This window comes from Micrasema longulum, unplaced genomic scaffold (assembly GCF_059751315.1).
Source record: "Micrasema longulum isolate JH-2025_06_02 unplaced genomic scaffold, ASM5975131v1 h1tg001048l, whole genome shotgun sequence".
In the NCBI taxonomy this organism is placed as follows: domain Eukaryota; kingdom Metazoa; phylum Arthropoda; class Insecta; order Trichoptera; family Brachycentridae; genus Micrasema; species Micrasema longulum.
The window spans coordinates 51,783-78,684 of NW_028278236.1; the positions used below are offsets into that span (position 1 = coordinate 51,783).

A 26,902-nucleotide genomic window follows, 5' to 3' on the forward strand; every position below is an offset into this window, starting at 1 on the left:
AACAATATTTAAAAAACAACAGGCATTATTAAGTTAAAAATCATAAATTCCCAGTTAATTCCCAAAATTCCCGAATAAGTTTCGCGTTATAAGTTCCCGATAAGTGCCCGAGTACGTATACTTCGCTTAATCCAAGGTCAAGAAACTGCGCAGACGCGTGTCTCTTGCTACGAAGTTTAAGCCCGTATCCCACGATATATTTTTAATTAAATGGATAAACCGACCAACTCTCGTTTCGGTCATTCTGGCCATTACTTTGGCAGGTGAGGAAAATAGTTTTTAATATTACTGCACATTTAAAGTCTCTTAAAATAAAATATTAATTGAATTATAATGTTATTCAGTCTGCAAGCTAGGCAACTGGCGGCGGCGTATCTGCAAGCAGTATCAAAAGAATGATACGACAGGACGTGCATTATTTGCAACAACAAAAGGGGAGCGAGTTCCATATAAGAAGAACATTATTGTATACGTTTTTTGTAAAGGAGCAATACGACAAAAAACCCACAAATTCTATGCAATAAAAAAAATGGTTCCGATAGTGAAAAACTCCCGGCCACCCGGCCCTTAAAGAGTGCGATATTTTAGATGGTGGCAAAGCGTATTTAAGAAAACTACTCATAAAACTTTTTTGGATTTCGTTGGAAAAAGTATCAGTCAAGACGCTTTATAGTACTACTAATAGTGAGATTGGATATAATTTCTTGGAGATATCAGTTTATGGGATTCCTATCAATGGCCCTTGCGATGGACTCAGCTCTCAGGACGTACTCGATATATTACATGATTGTCCTATGTTTGACGCCGAGAGGTTAAACTGCATACAAATGTGCCCACAATACGGCCAAATTTTTAAAAAAACCCAGAGGAAGTAATAAAAAATGAAGCCACTGCCGAAAAATACATTGACTTTCTTTAGGCCTTTAGGCCATAGTGACAAAAATGAAAAAAAATAATGAAGGCATTGATTCAGACCCGTGAAAAATAAATATTGTGCAAAATATACATACCAGGAAAAAAACGTTGTATGCATAGCAAAGCAATGAATAACGGGAACAAGAGGAAAAAAAAAAACACTCGCGCGGCATAATTAAATTCATTATGTATTCGCCATGTAATGAACACGCAGTTAACAGCAACCTCGTGTCTCCCGTCAATCTCTAACTGGGGTAGGAGCTCTAACCCTCAACAACCAAAACCCTACATTTGTATGAAAATTCAAAGTATCATAGTCGGTAACCGGTATATACACGACACCTCGCCGTGTGTATAATTGAACTGTAGATAGAGGTGGCTCTGTAGCTGCTGTAGTCCGGCTATCTAGGATGAGATAGGCTTCTCTGGCTGGGTCGGCGGTGATATCCTCAAAGAAGAGCAGGCGGTGGAGTCGAAGGCGGAGAGGGCGTAATTCCAATAAAACACGCTTAGTCTTGATTTATACACAACTTTATTCACGAAAAACAAACTTTACAAAACAAAACGTTTTGTTAAATGATTTGCACCATGTCGTTGTCGGACAGGGTGCGGGACAGCATACCTAAGCCGCAGGAGAGAACGAGAGGGGGTCGGGCTGCCCTGGATTAACGCGTAGGACGCTCTCTCATTGGCTGGACATTCTTATATTTTATTTTTACATCAGAACTTTTAAAGTCATACACCCTCGGTATACATTTTATAAAAAATGAAGTATGTAGACATCATTCCCGTGTCCCAATTAATACATAAATAACACGGAAAAAGATCCTAGATACCGATTAAAAGGGTGACACACGTTTTAATGGGATTCAGTGAGGCCTAGTACCTCATAATCCTACATATATTTATGGCTAGAGTCTCGATATTCTAACGTCTGCCCCCGCAAGTGACATAATTAACCGTCTTTATTAAAGTGGCAGCTTATTAGATTACAAAATCGAGACTACTAGCCGAAATAAGCAAGAAAACTAACATATAGAAAAACTTGTAAAAACACCGGTGCTGGCCGCTCTGGTTGAAGCGCCGCGTGTAGCCCTAAGGATGATTCGCGAAGCTTCAACTGCCATCGAGGTCTAAGGATTTCTCAGCGCTCAGTTGAACATTTTTCCACGTGTAGAAATCGCCTCGGTCTATGAGCCCCAACAAGGGCCGCTAGGTTTGATGATGTTTTAAATGATCGTCACTTGCCGCCGCATTCCGCCTTTTTTGCCATACGAGCGGCGATGTCCGATACACGGTAATTAAACATATTTAGAAGAAAAAATGTAAACCTATTACATTTTTCATAAAGAAGACAGGTAATTTTACTTTGTAGATAAAATTAATCGAAGATACATTTTAACTTCTCATTAGAATACGGACCCTGAACAACACATATCTTTGACAGTATAGCATTATTCTAACAAAAAGTTAGGAGTTTATCCTAAGGAGTTTATTAAGATTAACAAATTAATAACAACAGAGATGGATAACATTTAAGAGAAGGAAATAATGCGATCCATCTCTGTTTTTATATATGTTTTAAATGTAATTATGTATTTCAAGGAACGTTCGAAGCTAATATAATCCCATTAAGTATTTTATTTATATATGAAATAACAAACACTTTTTTACAAATATTACAAAATAAATTGAACTCTAATTTAACACTAAAATTCAACAGAGATGTACATAATCATCGTACACGATCTCGTAACTGTAACCCTCTGTACACTGTACACTGTACACTCCTCTAAATTCGGATTGAGGCCACTTATTTACATTACTCCACTCAACGTAACCTTCTGCTGGTTCACTAATCAATTTCTTATCAGTCTACCAATAATAATCAAATAACATTAAAAAGTCATTTCCTAAAACTATTTCTCGATAACCCTTGACTTATGTAAGCTTGTGTTAGGTAATATTTATATTATGATTTGTTTTTAAAAAAGTCCTCGTGATTCGTCCATTTTTGTTTTAATTATGTATAAATCTTCATATCAGATAATCTTATTAATCGTAACTTTCCCAGAATGAGTTTGCTAACTCATGGGAATACAATTATTATGAAGGTATGGTTAATTTTTTGTATTTTGAAAAAAAATATATATTCGAAAATTAACAATTTCATGTCATCATCGTGATCAGTGGCGGTACAGCCGGTTGTGAGCCCTGGCCTCCTCCAGAATCTGTCTCCATTCTTTCCTGCACCTTGCGGCTCTTCTCCAGTTCGTCAGGCTAATTGCTCTGATGTCACTTTTCACATTATCCAGCCATCCTAATTTTGGTCTGCCTCTGTTTTGTCTGCCTTCCGGAGTAGTATGAAGAATCTTTTTTGGGGTACGATTATCATTCATTCTGTTCACATGGCCCAACCATTGTAATCTTCTTATTTTTATGAATTGTGCAATGTTGGGTTCGCTAAAGAGTGCCTCGAATTCACGATTAAACCGTCTCCTCCACACTCCGTTTTGGTTAACAGCACCAAATATCTTCCTTAATATTTTTCATTTAAATACCAATACCGTGTTTTCATCTCTTTTGGTCATTAAACCCAGCACTCGGCACCAAATTCAATAACCGGTCTGGGGAGAGTTTTGTAAATATTATTATTGTGGAAAACTTATATAGCGTCATTTTTGTAATAAAATAACTCAAATAATGGTCTTAGGTAATAAAATAAAATGTAACGTAAAAACAAACACAATATCTCGTAGAGCAGAAAAAAAAATAGAGTGCAAAAAAGGAGTAAAAAAAAGATAAATGAAAGATGGTTAAAAATTCAAATCTAAGAAAAAAAGTTATTTTTATAAGTTTGTATAACTACTACTAACGTATTTACATAAATGGAAATAATATAATTATATAAAAGTAATTATTAAAAGGTACGAATTAAAATATAAAAAAAAAACGTTCTCAAATGCAAAAAATAAATTGTTAAAAGGAAAATATATATGTATAAATAAACGCATTTTTAAGGGATTCAAAAAAGAAACGACAAGAAAAAACTTTAAAAAAAAATACAATGAATTTAATTTATTAATTTAAGTTAATTTTAAAAACATCTTCAAAAATAAGGACACATTACAATAAAAAGAGCAACATATTCTTTTTAGAAGCAATTCTAAAAGTAATTAAAGGTAGTTTGAAAGTATTAAAACATGTCAAGCGTAGCTGAGAAAAAAGAAATAATAACGAGTATATCAAGTAATCTTCAAAATTTTAAAACGCAATATTAAGAGAAGATTTTAAACTAAATGTAGTTAATAAAATGTAATTAAATCAATATTAGCAGTAATAAAAAATTCAGTTTAAAAATTTGATTAAAAATAACAATATTAAAGTATGTAATGTGATGTGATGTAAGAGAAAAAGGGTTTAAATAGACATAGGCTATTGCGATAAAAGCAGATACAGTTTTTGCTGCCATTCGGGTTTGCAATTTGCAATATGGTTATGAGTAGTACGTACCTACCTAATAACAATAATTTCACTGTGACTTGATTAAATTGATGTAGTTAATAACTTTAAAGTAAGCGGTGCCATATGCATGATTATGGGATTTATCGTTTGGTGACTTACATGAAGGGCGTCGGAGTTAGGAAATGTAAAAATAATGATAATAAACATCTAATCTTACTTTATAATACTTACAAAATTACTTTGATAGACATGGGCCATTGCGATAAAACAAGATACAGTTTTTGTTGCCATTCGTGTTTGCAATATGGCCATGAGGATGAATGTTGCGAGACAGGGAACAGAGAGATGTACGCATAGTGGCACAGTGGCAGTACGGCCCCGAAAAGGTAGACCGACGATAAATATTATCCCTGTCGCAGGAAGAAAATAGCAACTCTGTTGCAACAAATTAAAAAAAAGTAATTATATTTATACCTCTATATTGTAACAGTGAAAAAAAAACTTTCACCTAATGATGCATAGGGTGCTGCGTAGGTTTACTTAATTCGGGGTATATCCATCATCATCTGCTACATGAAGGTAAGGTGATCAGTGATGTGCCTTATGCTTCAGGTGCCAGTCCAGGAACATGAAATATTGCAGTGAAAAACTATCAATATTCCAACGGCAGTTCCATAGACAAATACGTAGCATTATCTGGGCCCCGATTACATACAATGGGAAGCTAACAGAATTATATTTTACTGTCTATAAAGAAAAACCGATATTATCGTATGAAAATTGGCATATTTGCATGAACATTGAAAGTATCTCCGCCGGCAACATATAATTAAATATTTTTAAAAGAAAAATTGTATACATATTCTGCTTTTTTTTTATTTTTTTTTTTTTATTCTAGCAATTCTACCATATGAACATATAAACATGAACATAAATATAAAAAAAAATATAACAATAAACATAAATATAACAATAAACATAAATATAAACATAAAATAAAATTTTATATTGCAGCACTTATGGTGGTCTTAACATATCGCGCCATCGCTTGAACAACATATAGAAAACTTAATTTAACTTTGTAAATCAGGTTGTGGTCCTGTGGCTAGTGTCTCGGACTCACGGACCAAAGGTCTGTGGTTCGAATCCCACTCTACCCCACTAGATTCCATTTTCTAATAGTGGGTTATTTACAACTCGTTGAAAATGGCCCTCAAAATTAAATATCCGGGAAAATCATAAGAACGCAAATATTTCTTTTTTCAAAAAAAAGATAAAATTGATGATAAATGTTAACTTCCCATTCTCAAATTGGTACTTCGCGCTTTTAAAGTAATACAAGAGCTGTATCTCTGATGCCAATACGTTGTATTCGTTTTATGAGAATTAGGTGAGTAACCGTGTCAAAAGCTTTGGCAAGGTCTAAAAATACTGCAATGAGCTTTCTTCCGTTATGAAGACTTCGTGTAATATTTTGAATAACAGTAATTATTGCGTATGCCGTACTTCTTCCCTCTCGGAAACCAAATTGGTTATTTAAAAGAGCATTGCTACTCTTAAGTAAATTTAGGAGCCTTTTTTACAATTAAAAAAAATAATTGTGATTACACTTAAGAGAGAGATGGGACCATAATTTGATACATGGGTTTTTTCACCAGCTTTATAAATAGGAATAATATAAGATTCTTTTAGGTAAAACGGAAAACATTTTGATTCAAATCTAGTATTCATTATATGTGTTATAGGTAAGCTTAATTACTTTTAAAGATATTTCATTATGTTTGTACTTAGACCATCAATTTCCGAACTATTAATATTTTTAAAGAATATAGCGTATCTATTACTTCTTTCGTGTTTGCTGGTGAAAATTTATTCAATAGATTGGTTGAGATTGGTTGAATTATCAACCTTAAGTGAAATATCACTTTCCGTAGTTTTAAAATATTCTTCACTAGACCTGCCCCAACAGAGGAAAAATAATAATTAACGTGGTTAGCGATGTATATATATAAGCCATTTTTCCATCAGCGGCAATATTTTGTTTTGGCTGACTTTCTTTTTGAGGATGAGAAATCTCCTTGATGATATTCCAAATTTTCCTGCTATCCTTTTCGGCTTCCATGATTTTATTTTTAGAGTATATAGTTTTGGCTCTTATTAAAATCTTTTTTCAAATATTCCTATAATTTTAATAAAACCTTAAGATTTTATTTACAAAATGTATGAAGTTTGTCTCGCTTACGAATGCATCTAAGTACCTCAATAGCTATCCATGGTTTCAGAATTCTCATAGATTTAGAAAGACGGGGCTTAGAATTAAAATACACATTGTTAATATGGGTGCTTAAGTTATCAATAAATTGAAAAGACCGATAAGCTTGTCAAGTATACTATGTAAATGCATAGAAAAGTTAATTGTTCAAAAACTTCGAATGCCCTTATTGGAAAACAAAATAATTAACAACGAGCAACGCGGATTCATACCAGGAAGATCCACAATATCAAATCTCCTCAAGAGTTTAGATGAATGGACCGTAGAACATAATTAAAATAACCAAATTGATATTATTTATCCAGACTTCAAAAAGGCATTTGACAGAGTACCAACTAAAAGATTGTTAGCCGAACTGTACTACATGGGATCCAAGGAATGGTTTACGACTGGATTGAAGTCTTCCTTACCGAATGAACATACCAAATTTGAGTTAATGACGGACTGTCGCGTAAAGAACCAGTATTAAGTGGCGTTCCACAGGGATGCGTACTTGGTTTGGTTCTCTTCATACTCTACATTATAGATTTACCAGCAATCATAAAGTCAAAGTCGAAATTTTTTGCACATGATACAAAGCTGTATGCAAATCCACTCACTCACTCAACTCAACTACAGCATGACCTGGACAGTATTCATGAATGGACCAAGAAATGGCTTCTCAAACTATGTTAACAAATCTACAGTTCTCCACATCAGATCAAAAAACCCCAAACCTATAACTAGTCTAAATGGTATAGATTTGAAAGCTGTGAAATAACAAAATACTTCGAAATAACAATAGCAGATTATTTCAAATGAGAATGTCACATATTAGACATAACAAAAAATCCTATTTAATTATCTACTTGATGAAAAAAGCCTTCTCATATATAACACCGAATATACGACTCAAATATACAAAATCTAAATCAGACTTACTCTCAAATTCGGATTTTAGATATGGAATCTCTAATTTGTTAAGGATATCAACTTGTTGTAAAGAGTCCAAAGACAAGCTACAAAGTTGTCACCGTGCCTAAAACGGCTTCCATATGTGGAGAGACTGGAAACTCCCAGTCTCACAACACTGCAGGAACGGCGAGAAAGGGGTGACCCGATAGAGACATACAAGATACAAATTTAGATCCCATGTTCATGCTTAAACAAGATGCTCGTTTTCGAGGCCACAGTCTCAGGCTGGATAAAACGAGGTTCAATCTTAATATATGGAAGCATTTTCTAAGCAATAGGGTTGTTGATGATTGGAATAAGCTGCCACAAGAGCTGATCTCAATGCGTAGTATCAATGGGTTCAAAATGTACTAGATTTCTTTTATAAAAGTCAAAGTGCGCCAACAGCTAACTTTCGTTAAAATAGATTTGAGTAAATCAGCTTTAAGCTGCTCGCTTAAAATAAATATAATAATAAAAAATAAAATAATAATAATCTCTTTCGTTTGTTAATGAACCAAGGTTATGAAATTTTAAAGAAGCTATGTAATTTGGAAAATGCAAATGAAATTAATACATTTAGGGTAAACCAGGATATTGTCGGCACCCCCCTGGTAATTAGCACTCTCATATTCAATTTAAAAAAAGAAGAGTAAAACAAAGTACTTAAATCTATCAAGTTTAATTATATTGTTAAATACTTCCCATAGTTAATCGTTATTGTTGTGTTGGTATTCCTATTTAAAGCAATCTGTCAATGTGCTCTATTAAAACGTGCGAGAAATCTGTACTTTCTAAAGATTTTTCGAGAATCTTTTTTTCAACACAGCTCAACAGAGCTGTGTTGAACTTAAATTTTCAGCAAGGTTAGTACAAAACTTAACTTCATTATGTTAACAAATAATCGAAAACATGTTTATTAAGCTATTTTTGTATTATTTTACGAATAAATTATCTTTTTTGATGAGTGTCAACTATACGAAGAAAAAAAATGTATAAAATCAGATATTGGCACTGTGCCAATAACTAACATGTTGTAGTGTTATTCGTAAATTTTTGAATTATTGACACATGCCAATCAGTATTTTACATGCATTATTGATATTTTGTTAGTTTTAAGTAAATTATTTAAGCATTTAGTACAAAAAGGATTGGTTTATATATAAAAAGAAATAGTCCCAGGAAAAAATATTTAAGACAATTTTTTTAATGGAAAGAGCGTTGCTATCTTCATCTCATTCAGATTGAGTTATACTTTGTCTTTTTGTTATAATATTAAATCTATTCAATAATTATAAAAAATATTGTCTTTTATTTTTTCTATGTACACGGAAATTTTAAAGGTGCCAATAACTAACAAACTGCTGTGCCAATTAAAAACTGAAAGTGCCAATAAATGGCTTAAATAGTATATTTTCAATCATCTTTAGTTAGATTTATAATATTAAAAATACTTTATAGTTTTATTCCACTATTATTTATATTTAAAAAAAAAAAAAAATTACCATTGACCGGGTTTCGTCGTGACCGACATCGTCAGACTGGTCTGACGATGCTGGTCACGACGAAACCCAGTCACTGGTGAAAAAAATATAAAAAATTATAAATAAAAGTGGAATAAAACTATAAAGTATTTTTAATATTATAATTAAAATGCAGTTCCACCAAGAAATAGCAGTAGAAAAACTCAATCATTAGTTATCTTTAAAAAATGAAAGATCCTCTGAATATCAATTAAAAGTTTAAAATCAACTAATATTTGTTGATGCAAAAAAAACGTTTACATTCAAATGATGATTGTTTAATTTATAAATAAATATTTACTCAATCAATACGCTTTAAGTGGCAATCATTGGTGGTTTTACCCTACTACTTTCTAAATTTAAAATGCAGATAAAAGATATTCTTATTTTTCTCTAATATTTACTCTGGGGATAAGAAGAATTTTTATTCACAAATAATTGCCACTTTTCACGAATTGAGAGACACTTCCTCTTGTTATAAGACATGTTTATAATTCAAGGGTTAGTTTTATACTGATCTGCAGGGTTGCCAGACTCGATCAAGCGAAAATAGGTAGATTCAGAATAATAAATCGGTAGATTTCGGTAGATTCGTGTGGTGAGGAGTGGGGGAGGGGGAGGAGGGAAAAAAAATTGACAGTTGTTCAAAATTAACGCGCCATTCCGCCTAAGGCCGTTGCTTTAAATAGTCAAAAACGCTTGATAAATGAACCATTGAAAACCAAAAGGACTGCAATATGTGAATCACCAAAATATATTGATTCCGGCTCGCAAAACTGCCCCAGAATACAGGTAAATCTTGTTTTATTACTTTGAGGTTATGTTGATATTTTAATTTCTGTTTCAACAATACTGTATTTTGTGTAACCATACAAACTCTTCAGGGGTTTAAGGCCTAAATATTTTGATATAGGTGTATGTAGCGAAATAAATAAATAAAATTACCTATGTATTCATTTTTTATGCATAAAGATACATCAATTAAATGTATTTCATAAAATATATTCAATTATGTATATTAATACCCGTTCTGTATAAATTCAAGTATTGTGTATTGTAAGCCTGTCAATTACTCGGTATAAATAGTTTTTTTTTGCAGGTAGAAGCGTCTTACAGCATAGAGACCCTCACACTGATAGCTTCTCTGTCTCTCTATGCCCTGGTCATTTTTACAATCATCAGTCAAACTTTGTTGTCAAAGAACATCGACAAACAAATAAATAATTAATATTTTAAAGTTCTTTAAATACAAAAACTGCTAACTACTGAAGTACTAAACAAACTGCTTAAAACAATGATTCAACTAAATTTAAATAGATAATTAACTGACAAAAGGGCATTTCTATCATTTTTTATATGAAAGGTGATCCCCTTACATTTCTCCTCATAAGATATGCAAAGAAATATATACATTTTCGAACAATGTCATGAAATTCTATGGTCATGATTTATTATGCGACAATATTATAAATTTAAAAATGACCGGGAATCACCAAATCATTTCGTTAATATATCATTCATTATATAATTATGTACGATAGATAAACAGTTTTTTAACAATCAACAGATGGTAACTTAAGTGAGCAAACAAACAATAAATTGATTATAATATGTGTTCGTTTTATTTGTATTGAATATTGTTCTATGGATAAAAAGGAAATGTATAGAAATTGGTAGAATTTCAATAAAATTCTGTAGATCGGTAGATGGCTCCCAAAATCTACCGATAAATCGGTAGTAATGGCAACGCTGCTGATCTGACATCACCCATTTGTATGGTTTATTATGTACTGACCATAGAACATTAAAAAAAAACTGAAAAGCGTTGTAAAAAGCCCCGAAATAAGGATTTCATTCTAAATTACAATAGAAGGTGTAAATTGTAACATGGTGCCGAATGGTACTTAGTTCACAAAGCTTGGACTTTTTGCACGCAATTTTAACCATGTGCGTGATTTTTTTTTAGACAATACCTGAACTGAAAACACTTGTAAATGTTTATGCTTCTTATACCAGTTGGTTAATTTAATCATTAATATTTGATTGTGTTTAAATGTTTGTATGGACTATTTCATGAGTATTATGTGGAGATGATCATATTGCATTCTGTACAACTTACCCCTGAAGGCCTGAAGTTCCAGATCACTGGAGTTCACTGGAATGCCCGACTGAGATTTTTACTGGTCAGCCAATTAAAAAGCCTTTGATGATTTAAGGAGAAGGTGATAGGGAAATAAAAATAGTCGTTTTATATCCACAAAGTTTTAATGAAACACTTTTGGATAAATTATTTGTTGTATGGATTTTACAAGGCAGGTTCAATTTGAAGTAGATATTCTGAACACATCATATTTAAATTTATTTTATTATTTCATATATTTATTCAATTTTGATTTAAATAAATGGTGCTAATGTTTATGACAGATAATTACATTCTATAAAACAATATTAAAAAGGGTCATTAATACTTCTACATTGTCTATAACTCCTGATCATATCGAATAGGTATCATTTGATAAAATAAAAAAAAACAAAACATACTGTAAATATTTATATTTATCGTAAATTATCTATACTTTGCTGTTAATTTTGCTATAAATAAATAGATATATTAATATTTAAAATTCATCACCGCGGTGTGGCGTGATGGGTTTGATGAACATTTGGCAAAACGTTTAATTTGTCTCTTCTGAGTATGTGTTCAGGTGTGATTCTTCAAATCAACAGATCCCATATGAATATCTAATACTATCTTCCACTTTCTAACTATGGTATTTAGACGTGACCAGATTGGCCTTTAGGCCTTCAGATCTCACGAGAACTAAATATATTTTTAATTATGCATTTCCAATCGTTCGAGGTTTGATTAACTCTATATGTAGTTTGCTAGAATTGGATACGTATGTACACAAGTAGAGTCGATATATGTATGTACATAGATTAGCGGGTATTTACATATTTACATCGACTTTACCCAGAAGACATACAACCTTGTGTAGAATGGTCACGTCACTTGCTATACTGAGTATCTCAAACTTCCTGGGGAGCCACGGCGCTGATAAGATTATGCTTAGTACATTTATCCTACATTATGATTCCTTTAAGGGCTATTAAAAATTATTGTTAACATTTGCTTTCGATGAGAAGAGGTTACAACTCTCCCAGCGGTCGACAGCTTCTCTCCATTTTGACGCCATGATTCTTTCCTTACGTTTGTATGTATTTTACAATCACAGTTCCCTTCGTTATATTATCTTTAAAATTTCATACGCTCACATTAATAAATCTACCGATGTTATTTATACAATATTCTTAAACCAGATATTAACTTTTAGAATGTGTTCTATAATGTATATTTTAGAATAATTGCCCTATAATATAATACGCTTACTTATTTAACAGTTTGTGAACGTGAATAGCTAGGTCTACTTGTAAGTCGGCTGTAAATGTTCAATCAAGAAAAATGGATACAAGATTATAGCTTTTTTTTATATTGAACCATTTTCGTCATATTTTTGGTTTGCGTATTTTAATTAGTAACTAATTGTGTTGTAAAATAATGTAGCTATAAAGAGGAAAGGATTCAAATATCAATCGTCGCTAATTAATACGAATATATAAGTCTTGGGTTTTATGAATACATAAAGGATCATTCGATAAATTACTAAGCTTGACATGGATTCGCATTCAAGTGTCTATGTAAAGTGATATACCTAAACATCAATGGAGTTTTGAAAAATATTGTAATCTTCACAGGAAAATGACAATGAATGATATGTGCCTACATAATAAATGGTAGATTTAGATATAAGTGTCTGTAGTTTTACACATTACGGTGCTAAAAGAGTAATTTGATTTTACGGAGTGTAAAAGTACGCTCGCTCAACTGTAATTTCAGGTAGCTACTCGTAACTCGCAGCAGATAAGGAAGATAGGTCGAGTGATTGTAATGATAACGGTGATTGATCGTTACAAGCTTGTAGCACGTTCCGATATTATTTCCACTAGATAGTTCCCATCGCTGTATACACACTTGTGTGCGAAGCCATTGTATTAATTTGTCTGTATATTATAAAGTGACCGTTCAATATTATTGAACGGCACTCAATGTAACAGTACAGTAGGAATCATTGTAAAAAAACATTTTTCCAAGCAACTATGTCAGAGTCGTAGCAAGAAAACCAACAAAAAGTCTAATATTGGCATGCAATACTATAAATAATTGTTTGTCCAAATTAATTCATATTATAATATCACATTAAATGTAACCCGATTAAAATTAATACCGATTGTTGATACTGTAAACCTTCACTCGTACTTACATATAATTTAAAACAACATACATAATATTGCATAGGTACCTACTTACCTAATAGGTACCTAATTGTATTAAGAAAATCAATAAATTTAATGTTTTCTTGCCAAGAATCTCTGACATTATTTTCATGAGAACAATATCAATAAAAATGAGTACCTATCTACATACATTCACCATTTTGTAGCTAAGAGATGTGCGTAATGGAATAAAAACAGAAAAGAATAATGGAAATGAATATTAGTGTCTTCTTTCATTATAATCCATACAATATTTTATAGTAATTTTGACTATTATAGCTTAGGAACAAGAGATTTAATATGGGTATACGTTATAATTATAAAAGAAGAAACAAAGTCATAAGTTAATTTGAAAATAGTTTTTTTGTAATTAATGCAATATTTACTGAATCGAACAGACAGACATACATATTCCTTGCAATAATGCAGCGACACCCGCAAGTGAAGTCACTCCACAAGACTCGATAGAAAATGAATTCCTTCTCCATTAGTAACTGACTTTGGATTTGAATCGGAAATCTAATTCGAAATATTTCGTAACAGGGATATCGGAAGAGAAAACAGCACATCAGGAATATTTTTAACAAAACATAATCTCCAAAACCGATCAGTCTTTCGGCTTGAATTTTCTTAGTTCCTATATAATAACATCTAATAATGTGATAATGTATTCTGCCGCTCTTATTCCGCAGATGTTTTGGACATAAAAGCGCAACCCCTATTCACAATTTAAGACCCACATGTTATTTATTTTGTTTTTTTTTGAGAAATATATACATGTTAATTTTTTAAACGTTAACAATCGAGTAGTTTAGTTTTCCATAAGTAAAGTGTCCCTAAATATTGAGCATTGAGTTTAGTTATCGCTAGATTCTAGTCGCAAAATAATTCTACGCGAGCGTAAGTGAAAATAATGTACGAGTGTCGATCGTTTAGAATTGATTTGGAGTCCGTTAAAGTTGAATGAATGATTGTCCGATTTTCCGGACCGACTAGTCTTCCCGCAAATTTATATTAAATGTATGTATTTTTCACACTATGTCACAGAAAATGTAAAAGAAAGGGGCTTATTACCTGACAGTGGAGGATAACGAGTGTAAATATAAATTTATCGGTTGAATTATAACTCATGCAAATGATAAAATACGTATCGAAAATATCGGGGAAGTCATTATATATCTTTTTGAAAAAAATATCCAAGTAAAATACAAAACAAGTTTATCCAAACATTTATTACGGATGGCAATTTTTAATATAATTGATATGTTCCATGACTAGTTGATAATATGTTGAACATAATTAACAAATATATATAAAAAAAGCAATATTAAATGAAATTAACAATACGCAATGAACAATTGACTGTATTCCATCCAAATCACTGTCAGGTGTACCCCATGGTAAAGTTTACCGAGTCAATCGATACAGATTCGGCAATATTTGAATAACAATGTGTCGTCGAGCTTTAAAGTGAACTAATCAACGATGATATATTTCTAAGTAAACAAAACGTTAATGTTAAATTTATTATGGTTATTAAAATCTCCTTGGTTCTCGAATATGAAACTATTATATTAATTAAACAACAAAAAATACTTTCTCAAAATACCATAGCATTTGCTACAGTATGTGTGATGTATTGTCAATTTTCTATAATTGAATTAGAAAAAATAACGTATTAACAAAATGGACTTTAAGAAGCGTGCAATACAACGGAAGTTTGTGATAGGCCGTCACACATTTCAATTTAATTATAATTTCATTATAACTAATTGTAAATTATCCTACTTTAATAATATCTCATATACATACGCGGAATACAGTATTCCAGAAATAATTATAATAAATTCATAGGTACATACACATAAACGCACACTCGTGGCCTACAGTGGATATGAGAATATCGAGATGTAATAATATATTATGTTTCGCACAGTTTTATGAAACGAAGAAGAATAAATAAGAGTATATAAAACAGAAAAAGGGTTATTCCTACCTAAACTAAGGCCGCCATCATGGACCAAGTTTTCTTAGCTTATTTTTAATAGATTATATTAGATATATAAAAAAGTCTCAGTTATTTTAAAGAAAATTTACAGAAATGAAAATCACAGTAACATACACATGGTTGGTTTTTGGTTTAACACTAGATTAGAGTATTTTTCAACATTGCAATCATCAGGTGAGACTTACATAGCATCTCATACTCGCCAACTTCACTGAACTAAAAATAAGTTTTTCTTTATAAGCTACTTCAGAATAATAAACTTGTGTTGAAAATAATAAAGTCTGATATATTTAATGAAACAAAGAAGCGTTATCTATTTGGCATATTAGGCCAGAAAATCGCTTTATAAAGTAATTGTATTTGATATACCTAATGTATTATATATTTACAAAAATATGTTTTTTCAAATAGATCAAAGGGAATTTCGCATAACATCAAATACCAGAAAAAATATACTATGTAGAGAATTTATGTAAAAATACAAAAAGCACTGTTTATGTGAGATTGATTCACGTTGATCGCAGAATATAAATAATATAATTTAAGTCGAATATGTTACTGTACGATTGATATTTGGAATGAGTAACGATACCTACACAAAACGTAATTGTCAAACTCGTCGGCGTCGTCGTTACGTAGGCCAGAACGATAATTAAAGATCGATAAAATATACCACTCAGATTGATATTTTTTTATTTACTAGGTCACGTTTTGTGGAATTTGAAAATATTACAAAGTCAAGACATCCGCTGGATTTTATAAAATTTAATATAGTTTTCTTTTACATATCAATGTTGAGGAAAGCAACTGAAAAACTGAAATAACTGGGAAAATATCTGTGACGAAGATTTTTCAAACTCACGCTTTGATAAGTAATAATTTCCCATCCCAGAAAACCGTGATGCCTACCGTTTTTTTCGTTTTTATACAAAAATGTTTTAATAAATCATCTGAGTGGCGTTTGCTGAATTTCGTTTTGTGTTAGAATATCTGTTTAGTATTTTCATATCCACTATTTTTGCGCATTACTCTGGTATAAACACACGATTTATTCTAGAGTTAAGACTCTCAAATAAAACAAAAGTCATCGAGACATCTTTAAAAAAATACCTACTCGTACTTGTAAAGCGGTCAACGGCATGAGATATTTTTTACAAAAGAATTCTGAAAGGTTTTTTATTCTACAATATTTTGAGTGGAACCAAATCTTTATAGTCAAGTATTGAAAAGATATCTCGAGTATCCGAGGGATGTTATCAAGGTACCTATGTTACATTTATCTTGAGCTACTATTCTTATTCTTAGTGGTGGAGGTCAGTGCTATGCAAGCTCCTGGCATTACTGCGACCTGTGAAGGTCTATCTAATAGTTCCCGCCCTCCAAGCCGAGGTCTATAAAGAGCCTGGCTACTGTGTGGAAGGCGAAAGTTTACATTTTACAAGCCCAGATCCGGAAAGTATCGGGCTATTTGGTAGGAGGCCAGCTCTTCAACATCCTCAGGTTTAATCTTTAGCCTTTAGAATCCGAGTTCTTAGGACTCAGGTAAGGCATGGAAGGTGAGATTTAAAGAAATATAATTTGTCAAAATATGCCTAGATAGACCAGAGTGATGTCAGATGCTCGCGAGACCCTGACCCCGAACAATAACAACATGTATCTCAGCAAAGGGTGAAATATATAAGTTAGGTATTAGCGGAATGATCAATATGTAAAGTGATCACTAAAACCAGCCAATCATTAAATGACCTACACATCCCGTCACAATAGATCTTCACAGGTCGCAGTGACGTCAGGAGCTTGAATAGCACTGACCCCCACCTCTAAGAATTCACATTCATATTCCCTTCCTCAATAAACTGTGTATTTCTGTTGCAATATCAGTTTTCATAGACACAATTGACAGTAAGCATATTTAAAAAAAAAAATTGATAAGTTAAAGTGGAATGAAAATTATGATTATTTATTTCGTGTCATACTAACTACAGAAAACAACATAACACGATACAAAATCTCTGATTTGGACATACTATAGAATATTGTAGATAAAAACGTACAATTTATTACATTTAGAAATAATAATCAGTATTATTTGCGAAATAATAACGGATTCTATACAATTTAAATTAATAAACTCTATACCAGTGTAAGCGCGAAGTCTCTATACCAGTGTAAGCGCGGTGCGGCGCGAGTGTGCGCATTATAGAAAGTTTAGAACATTCGGTGGTGACGGAAGCCCTAGCTCAGCAGCCGCGCGGCCGCCTCGCCTGGGTCCCCGAGGGGCGGGAGCGCGCCGCCCGCCGTCAGACGCCGCCCGCGGGCGGGAAGCGCGGCGGCGGCAGCGGCGGCGGCGGTCGCCCGCCCTGAGACGAGTGCTCTGACACGGCTGAAAACAAAGAGGGTTGTATTTATTATATTGGTCGGTGCGTGACGTGCGACTTGGCGGTAGGCGCGCCAGCGGCTACCGGGCCGCCGGAACAGTTTGGGAAATTCGAATGGTTTTTAACAAAACCGGAAAAACATTTAAAATACGCATTTTGTTTTTATCGCGGCTTATTATTTTCGTACTAATTACATGCTAGATGCTAGCAACGCTTTTTCTACACCCACGAATTCAGAATCGCACTGCAGGAAAATAAATCGTGATGAAGATAGAATGCGGCCATATTAACGAGTCGCTCGAACTTATTCTACAGGCAATTTGAGAAAAGACTTTTGACGTTTGCACGCTCATGAAGTTCTGTAAATATTGACAGCTAAGTGTTAGAAACAAATGCTGTACTTTATTGTTGCAGTCGCCGCAATAGTGATGTATTGCCGAAAAACTTCACTATCGATAGAAAATATGGACTTAGTATTGAATATCGAATTATATTATATGTGTTCATTTTAAGGAGTTCGCAATACGATTAACTAAATTTAATCGACGAAAATTTTGACATCGATTTTATTTACGCGCCAATTAAAAATAGTTAAACTTTTAAAAATAAAATATACCGTTATGCGTGATAGTCACTTAAAACGAGGTATGTTCACAAAATTGTAACTTTTGCTCTATTTTTCTCACATTGCCTAGAGATGTGAGAATAGTGGCATTTTAGAGAGCAAAATTATAATTAATGTTCGAGATGACGGCAGAGACGACAGACATACAGTTCAGTGAAGAGTAATAGTAATGTAGATGAGTGAGATTGAAAGCCATAAAACAAAATATTTTTATTTTGGAAAAATGTGTTATTATTATTATTAAAATACCGTCAAAATCTCTATTTCAGTCATGATTATGATTACGTGATCTATACTACAATTCAGTACGTGAAAAGATAGCACTTCCGAGTAAATATAAAACAATTATTACTTTTATAATAATTGTATAAATCTATATGTCTCTCTTTGTCGTTCTATAATTATGTGGAAGGTATAATATCGTCTGACTAACTTGCAAAACTACAATCTCCAAAAATATTTTTTTTACACGGTGAAAAAACAATATAAATTTATGAAATTATATTGTTACCCTCCTGTAAAATATTTTTTTTTTGGAGATTGGAGTTTTGCAAGTTAGTCAGACGATATAACTTATTCTCTTGTGTTATTTTGTCTTACCTTCATTTATGTGTTCCTATTGAGTGACCAAATCAATCAAATAAGTAAACTGCTTTTATCTTTATTTTTTTACTTTAACCGTTTTATGTTTAGCAAGAATCGAGCTAATTACATTAATATGAAAACGCGATTTTTTCTTTTTTACCATCTGAAAATATAAACTGTTGTAAACTGTCAAAAGTATCTTCTTATATTGTCGGAACTGTAGTTAACGTTTAGTTAATAGTTAATCCCCCAGGATTTTACAGGAGAACAGTTGCGGGTGGTTGGCGGGCATTTGATCCCCTCAATGCTCAAACTTTCCGCACCAACTGCCAAGTTGTTAGACCGCCAGTTAACACAAGCAAGTGTGGTTTCGTTCGCTGCTATTACCATATGAGTTGTACGTAAATAAGAACTTAAATTTGAATTAGTTCATATCCACAATAAACAAAAATAACAACGTTATTTTAGCATTTCGGATTCATTGTTCCGCATTTTAGTTGCGAGTGTTATATGCCCGTTTTGTAATTTTCATATTAAACAAATTTACAACTGTGGTAATCTCTGGTGAAAACAGTTAGTATCAAGGGCATTCGTTTGGCTGGTTGCCGGGCTTCATACTCGGATGCATCCCGTTAGTCAATGTTTGCCTACTTTACGAAGAATCAGGTTTTCTAGTCCCGATTTATTGTGTACCCGACAGTTCATCGGCAGTTCATGTCAACGCGACGTGGACTTAACGTAGAAGGAAATAAAAAAACATCGAGTAGAACTATTAATAATATTTAAACGTTATCAACATAATGCTGTAACCTTTGATAAATTTAATATGTGAATAGAAAAATAGCACGGTTACTTACACGAATCTGGCTTTTCTTCAGTTGGAGCCGGCGGTGGAGGCAATTGTTGTTCAAGAGCGTTGACACAGTTTAGCATACTTCCATACAGGCGACTGTCCCTCAAGCTTCCCCTGTAAAATCACAAACATTTCTGTCATTTCAACTTTCGGTTTAAATAATAAATTACTGAGGGGTTGATACAATCAAAATCATTTTATGAAGTAATTTAAGATAGTTAGTGGATGTCAACATAGTATAAAAATTGAGAAACAAAGAATAAAGAGAGAATTGAAATTGAAAACGATATTTTTTATTGAAATTATTCACGTGCAAAAAAAATTTTACAATTATTGTTCTGATTATTTTACTTTTGAGAACATCGCAGGTATACGTAATTGGTTGCATTATTTTTTAATTGCGTAAGAATCTATCTTACCTTCCATTTGAATGCCTAAAGAGAGCTAATATCTCCTCAAAGGTCTTATTTTTTGTTTCAGGAACTTTTTTGTAAGTAAAAATCCAAAATATGGCTAAGAAAACACTGAAAGGTAGGAACGTGTAGTTTTCCAGCGCGCTCTGAAATAAGAAAAACACGTAAACATCAGTCGGATTCAAGATGAAAGAAACAATAATACGGAGTGGATAAACATTTACAGCTTACTTTCATGCTCGGGAACCCAATGCCAACCACAAAGTTAGCCATCCAGTTGACCAGGACGGCGATGGCCATGGCGCTGGGCCTGGGGCCTTGGGAGAATAGCTCTGCGGTGATCATCCACGGAATGGAGCCAGGACCGACAGCGAAAAACACCACGAAACTCAGCGTCGATACAACAGACAGGTAGCTCATCCAGTCGATCATTTCCTGGACATATCCGAAAAACTCCTATCAGGCGGTAGAATACATGCTCTTCCCCGATTCCCGCAAGGTCTGTCTACTCACACACTCGCGGACGCAAACTGCTCGGCACACCTTCCCAGAACTAAGCCCCGTGTTGAGTATATTTACACCGTGGAAGGTGTATGCTGTGCATTTATCGAGTTCATTACTTGACACGTAAGTGCGCAAATAGCGAAACTTGCATAAAAAATTGCTTGTCGTTTAAACTTTTAAACGCATATCGACACGGAAGTGACGATTCATTAAAATAAAAACAAAAATTTTGATAGCATGCCAAATTAATAGCCTTCTTAACTCTGTGTGCCGATTATAAAAGCCCCTTCAAAAAATGTACTCACAGTTTCGGGGAGAGTTACCGACCATCTGTGGGCGCATCTCCTGAAGCGACGGGCGTAGAAACGATCTACCGCTGTATTTGTTCCGAGCACTGCACCGTGGACAGTTTGTATGGGATCTGAGCTGGCCCATGTTTTGCGTGAGTTTTGGTAAGAGTAAATAAAATAAATAAATGAAAAGTGTACATATACGAGGATATTAGTGGGTGTTTGGTGCGAAGTGTGAGTGAGAGTTCCCTTTGGGGACAGAATCGGGAAAGTCGCTCTCTGGGAGGGCAACGCGCATAATAAGCGGTGAGGTGAAAAACAAAAAAGTATGATTGCAATAAAACATGAAAATATCGCTATTTATATGAATATCATATTGTTCTGTGCATCTTATAAATACGTAATTCGGCAGTCAAATATAATATACCATAATTTCATAGGTATATGAAAAGTGCCTGAATATATAATATATAAAAGCAATTAACATAACTTAGTTTATGTTTTTATAAATTACAAAATCGATTATTCAGTGTAAGAATTGTATTTATTGAAAATACAGTTCTATAAATTCAGTAAAAAATATTAATAAAATTAGCTTTTTCTTGTCGAAATTGGCAAAGATGTGCAGAATAATAATAATTTGTGATGAATAAAATAAAATAATTTGAAAAAATAATATTGTCTATGCGCAAAACATATATTAAAACATATTATAACGAAACTACATTAATAATATTCATTTATACATTAGTTTTGACAGCATAAAACCCGTATTCTGAATCCTGATAAAAATAAATAGTCTACACTAAAATTAGTAAAAATAATTTTCTCAGAACGAATTACGTACAGAGTTCATAGATTCAAGTACATAAAAATACAATATTTTGATTTGATTAGGAATTAGAAAAAAACCATGGGTTTTTTTATATCACAATGAAATTGGTCATATTTCAAAACGTAACAAAGTGCAATCATTATTCCAATAAGTAATAATAATAATTCAAATTAGTACCTTAGTAAATTAAATAAACTTGTAATTATCAAGTTTTAACTGTCAATTTAAAACAATAATAATTTAATGTCAAATTAGTCAATTGAAAAAATATTTCCATCACTATGTGAGCATGTTTATTTACTAAATATTTTACAAGTAAGAACTGGAAATGACGATAATTGGTCAGACTTATTTAAAAATAATTTATTTGTTAGACCTATCTCTATTACAATTCTGATTTTAGTTCATCCATTGTATTATTTTGATGAAAAAATATAAATACATAATGAAAATGTTTAGAAAGATTTACAAAACATTCCTATTATGTAATTATTAAAGGTACGAACATTTGACGATTTTATTACCCGATACGTATATCATTGCTATCACTTCTCAGATTACTATTATCAATAATTTGGAACATTTATCAGTAATTTAAAACATTTCTAATCCGTTTGTGTGACATATTTAAATTCGTAAATTATACGGTAAATGTATGTACAAGTGTTTGTATCATATATTATATTACAACTGGAAAAAATATCGATCAAAACGGCCGAATCGGCCGATCAAACCATTATAGATATATTTTAATAGATATATCTAAGAACGAGAGACAAGTGCGATTTTTTATAGCGCCAAGCATGATAGTGCAGGTAAAAACGCGAAAAATTTGAATCCACTATTGTTTCATTTCCAAGCGAAAATTAAATTACAGAAAACTTTCATAAAAAAAAATTAAAAATCACCGCGTTCCGAAGCACAAAATCCATTTTTCTATCTGATTTATTTGGTTGTTGATCGCATTAATAATCTGCGTATTATACTTACTCGTGTAGTAAAAAATCTTTGCCCAAGTTTTGAATTTATCGTATTTAATTATTTATTTATTAACTTCAAAAATGTATAAATAATGAATTCCAATAATATGAATTGAGAGCAATCAACGAAGCTTTTTGTTACTGAACTAGAAAAGTGATCATTTTTCAGATTCCAATTATTGAGTTTTTTAAGTGAAGTTTGATCATTTTTCAGTTTCCAATAATTAAATTTTCAATTTATCCAGCAATGTTTTGAGCCCGGAATAATTTGTGGCACGAAAATTTTTATTATTTTCAGTTATAGACTTTACTGATTTGCTAGTATTAAAGGGAAAGGTTTTTTTTTATTTTTTGGTGAAATTAGAATAGTTTTTAACAAAACCAAGAAATTTTTTGAAATACACATTTACACCCATTTGAAGAATGGTTTGGTTTTACCTTTATGAGAAAAGAAATCGTGATGAAGATAGAGAATATGAACATGCCACCCAGTCCATAGAGATGGAGAGTCCTGCGCCCTGTCCGGTCCATGAGAGGCAAGGAAACCAGGGTCATGCCTACCATAATGGCTCCAATACCCATCGTGGCGAACTTTGCGGATTCCTCCGTTAGGCCAGACGATGTGAAAAGCGACGTAGAATAGTAAAACACCTAAAATATACCTTAAGATTATTAGGTGAAAAATCCAGTAAATATTTGATATTGGATAGTCCTCTTTCCTCTCCTCTTTCACATTTTAAGAACCCGCATTGATACAAGATGGATTCGATGAATTTTAAAAATATAACGTTTGTTAGTGCTGTCATGATGTTTTGTTTTAAATTTAAGATATTAGTATATAATTAAATTGCACAATATTTGTAAAACGTGTAATGTTTATCTTGTCGGGCTTCAAACCCGGGACCTTAAACAAGGTAGGTAAACATGTAAACTTACTGAATAAACTTTTTTTTTCAATTAAAATATATAGCTCATGTGTGTATTATATAATTTCAAACAAACGCAAAATTTATTTTGTAATAATGTTTCGGATAATATGTTATACTCACGGCATTGATTCCACTAAGTTGTTGAGAGAGTTGCATTACAACTCCAATGAGCAAAGGTGCGCGGAGGGTAGGTGAGCAAAGAAGTTCCCGCATAGAGATCGATGCTTCAGCTTGCTGTGCTCTTTCTTCTGCTCTCATTTCTTCAATATCTTCCTCGACCTATCATAATAGTCTTTTGTTTAAAACCTGAAGTACAGAATTTAAAAAAAATAAGCACACGTTATTATTTCAAAGGCGAACCTGATTGTTAGCCCGTAGCCGTCTCAATGCTCTCCTAGCTTCTTCTTCCCACTGCCTGGTAATGAGCAAATACCTCGGAGATTCTGGACACGCTGGCAAAAGCACAAGTTGTAAGATAGCCGGGCAGATAGCGAGACCTAGAAAATGAAATAATGTAAGATGTGTTATGTTAAATTAGTGTATTAAAGAATCTAAAGTGATCGTGCATTGTCTTACCCAGCAGCAGTGGCCATCCTTCATCCGTTCCCAGAATTTGTTCAATACCCAATACTTGACTCAAAAGCAGACCAACTGTGACGGCTAATTGGTTTACGGTACCCAGGCCGCCTCGCAAATTCAATGGAGCTATTTCCGATATATACATTGGCACCAATGATGTATTAAGTCCTAAAACACATGTCGAAATTCATAAAATTTATTTACCAAATAATTGAGTACCCTATTGAAAACACGCGATACATTTCTCACAGACTTACCGCAGTTTACGCCTATGATAAACCGACCAAAGAAAAGCATTTCATAAGAATGTGAAATCTTTGTAAAGCCCATTAGGCAGGCTCCACCTATACCTAAAACATTATTGAGCAGTAATCCTCCTTTTCTGAAAAGCGAAAACATATAAGTATTTCTTTAAACGTATTTTCAAAACGTAATTCCACATCAAAGTTGTTGTGTACCTTCCGAATCGATTGGCTATCATCCCTCCCGAAAACCCCCCGAGCATCCCCCCGATTGCAAAAATACTGACAGCTACTGAATAAAGTTGCTTCACCGAATCTTCCGGGATGTCTTTTCCGTAGCGATCTTTGTAAACATCCTTCATAAAATTCTCAATATTCTGAAAAGAAAATAAAATCATGTGTGGTTCTTTGAGCATTAAATGTGGCAACTAGAGATTTGTAAAGAATACCGAGCTTTGGAAAAATCATTTCATGGACGCTAAATATTTCAATTTAATAAATTTAAGCGTATATTTAAAGAAAATTTTATTTTTTAGACATAATTTATGATTTGATGATTTTAGAGAAAAAAACTATTCAACTCACTAATTCTGGAGCATTTATCACACCCGTGTTGTATCCAAATTGTAACATTCCAAGTACAGCTGCTAAAATTGCGTACGACAGGAAAAATGTTAGTCCCTGGAAATTTAAAAAGCCATGTATACAATGTTTTAATCCATTTACACTAATTTAAGATAGTTAACTAAGTGCGTTTAATTTTTACCTGTTCTAGTAGTCGTAATTTGCGCCTGTGAGAATGTTCTTCCAAGCGATCGACATATTCACGCAATTCTTCTATCTCTTCTTTTACAGCTTGTACAGTGTCTAATTCCTGTTTTATGGCAACCATGTCTCGTTTCACCTTCAATCACAAAAGTTAGGAAATTCAAGAATTAACCTCATTGAAAAAATAAACAATGACAAATTACGTAATTCGAAACAATAAATTTATTGGTCAAGTCGGATAAGTTTCGGATCTCACTACTTCTTAAAGTACTCACGATTGGCCAGTACAGTAAAGCAGTGTGAATACTTGTGAATTAACTTTACTTAATCGGGTTGTGGTCCGGTGGCTAGTGTCTCGGACTCACGGACCAAAGGTCTGTGGTTCGAATCCCACTCTACCCCAACTTGATTCCCATTTTCCATTAGTGAGTTACTTACAACTCGTTGAAAATGGCCCTCAAAATAAAATATTTGGGTAAATCATAAGAACGCAAATATTTCTTTTAATTTATTTTTTTTACTATATAACGTATTTTTTTAGATATGTTTAGTATAATTACGTTGGAAACAAACTTTTTAGTTGTAAAAAAACACTCTCCTGAGTTAATTGTGAACTATCTAAAATCATAGAATATTTTTGACCAAGTATCTTCAAACTATTTAAATACTACTGTCAATTAAGTTAGTGAAAATATTTATTGTTTTTACATTTAGACGATCCGAATTTCGTCAGACTGACCGTTTACGAACGGAAAGTACTTAACGTGACATAGTCTCAATAAACTCAAATACTCGTCAATCTTCTTGCAAGTATGTGGCTCTTGTTAGGGTCAAAAACAGAACGATGACAGGTTTTCGATGATCAAATTATTAGAGGGACGAGCACAATTGGTCGATGTGCACAAGACAATAAAAGAAAAGGAACAAAAATTGTTATGTTTATTTCGTCTACATTTATTATTTTTATGTTGGTTTACCTCTGATACTTCGGACTGACAGGATTCCACGCTTTTGGTCAGCTCCTGCAGCTGGGTTCGAATCTCGCACAGGGCGACCGTGGTCTCCATCTGACGGTCACCCCGCTGGAGCTCGTCCAGCTTTGCAGACAGGTTCATACTCATCACGCTCACCTGTCTCTGCAGACTGGATATGAGATTAACGAGATATAATAGTTGATATCACAAGGTCTATGAAGATTTGCGAATCAACCAATTAGTACCAATTTCAAAATATGGAAACAAGACGTGGGAATTAAAGAAGCATTTTTTTCAGTGGTACTTTGAATAAACGTTGTCGCTTTGTTCGATTTATGTTATTTAAAAAACTTTTTTAGCTTTAAGTTTATATATATGTACTATGTACCTATATTTTTTATTAAATATAGTACGGTTTTTATTCTGCTTTACGTCGATTTATTTCGCCGTTTTTTCATCTAAAAACTAATGTTTGAAACTTTATGATGGACATATA

General features: G+C 32.9%; 1 protein-coding gene across 2 annotated transcripts in view; it reads right to left on the reverse strand.

Annotated features, from left to right (window-relative positions):
- Positions 1 to 17,474: 17,474 nt before the first annotated feature.
- Positions 17,475 to 26,902, reverse strand: part of Glut1 (Glucose transporter 1) — a 46,851-nt gene continuing 37,423 nt past the window's right edge. For both annotated transcript variants that reach the window (XM_088232994.1, XM_088232993.1), the window contains exons 6-18: positions 26,410 to 26,575; positions 25,431 to 25,568; positions 25,250 to 25,345; positions 24,881 to 25,041; positions 24,680 to 24,804; positions 24,420 to 24,590; positions 24,204 to 24,340; positions 23,964 to 24,122; positions 23,353 to 23,565; positions 20,537 to 20,761; positions 20,312 to 20,451; positions 19,897 to 20,006; positions 17,475 to 17,834 (exon numbers count right to left, since the gene is read on the reverse strand). In XM_088232994.1, the coding sequence (XP_088089120.1) occupies positions 17,752 to 17,834; positions 19,897 to 20,006; positions 20,312 to 20,451; positions 20,537 to 20,761; positions 23,353 to 23,565; positions 23,964 to 24,122; positions 24,204 to 24,340; positions 24,420 to 24,590; positions 24,680 to 24,804; positions 24,881 to 25,041; positions 25,250 to 25,345; positions 25,431 to 25,568; positions 26,410 to 26,575 (1,924 nt within the window). In that variant the 3' untranslated portion in view covers positions 17,475 to 17,751. The remainder of the gene's footprint in view (positions 17,835 to 19,896; positions 20,007 to 20,311; positions 20,452 to 20,536; positions 20,762 to 23,352; positions 23,566 to 23,963; positions 24,123 to 24,203; positions 24,341 to 24,419; positions 24,591 to 24,679; positions 24,805 to 24,880; positions 25,042 to 25,249; positions 25,346 to 25,430; positions 25,569 to 26,409; positions 26,576 to 26,902) is intronic.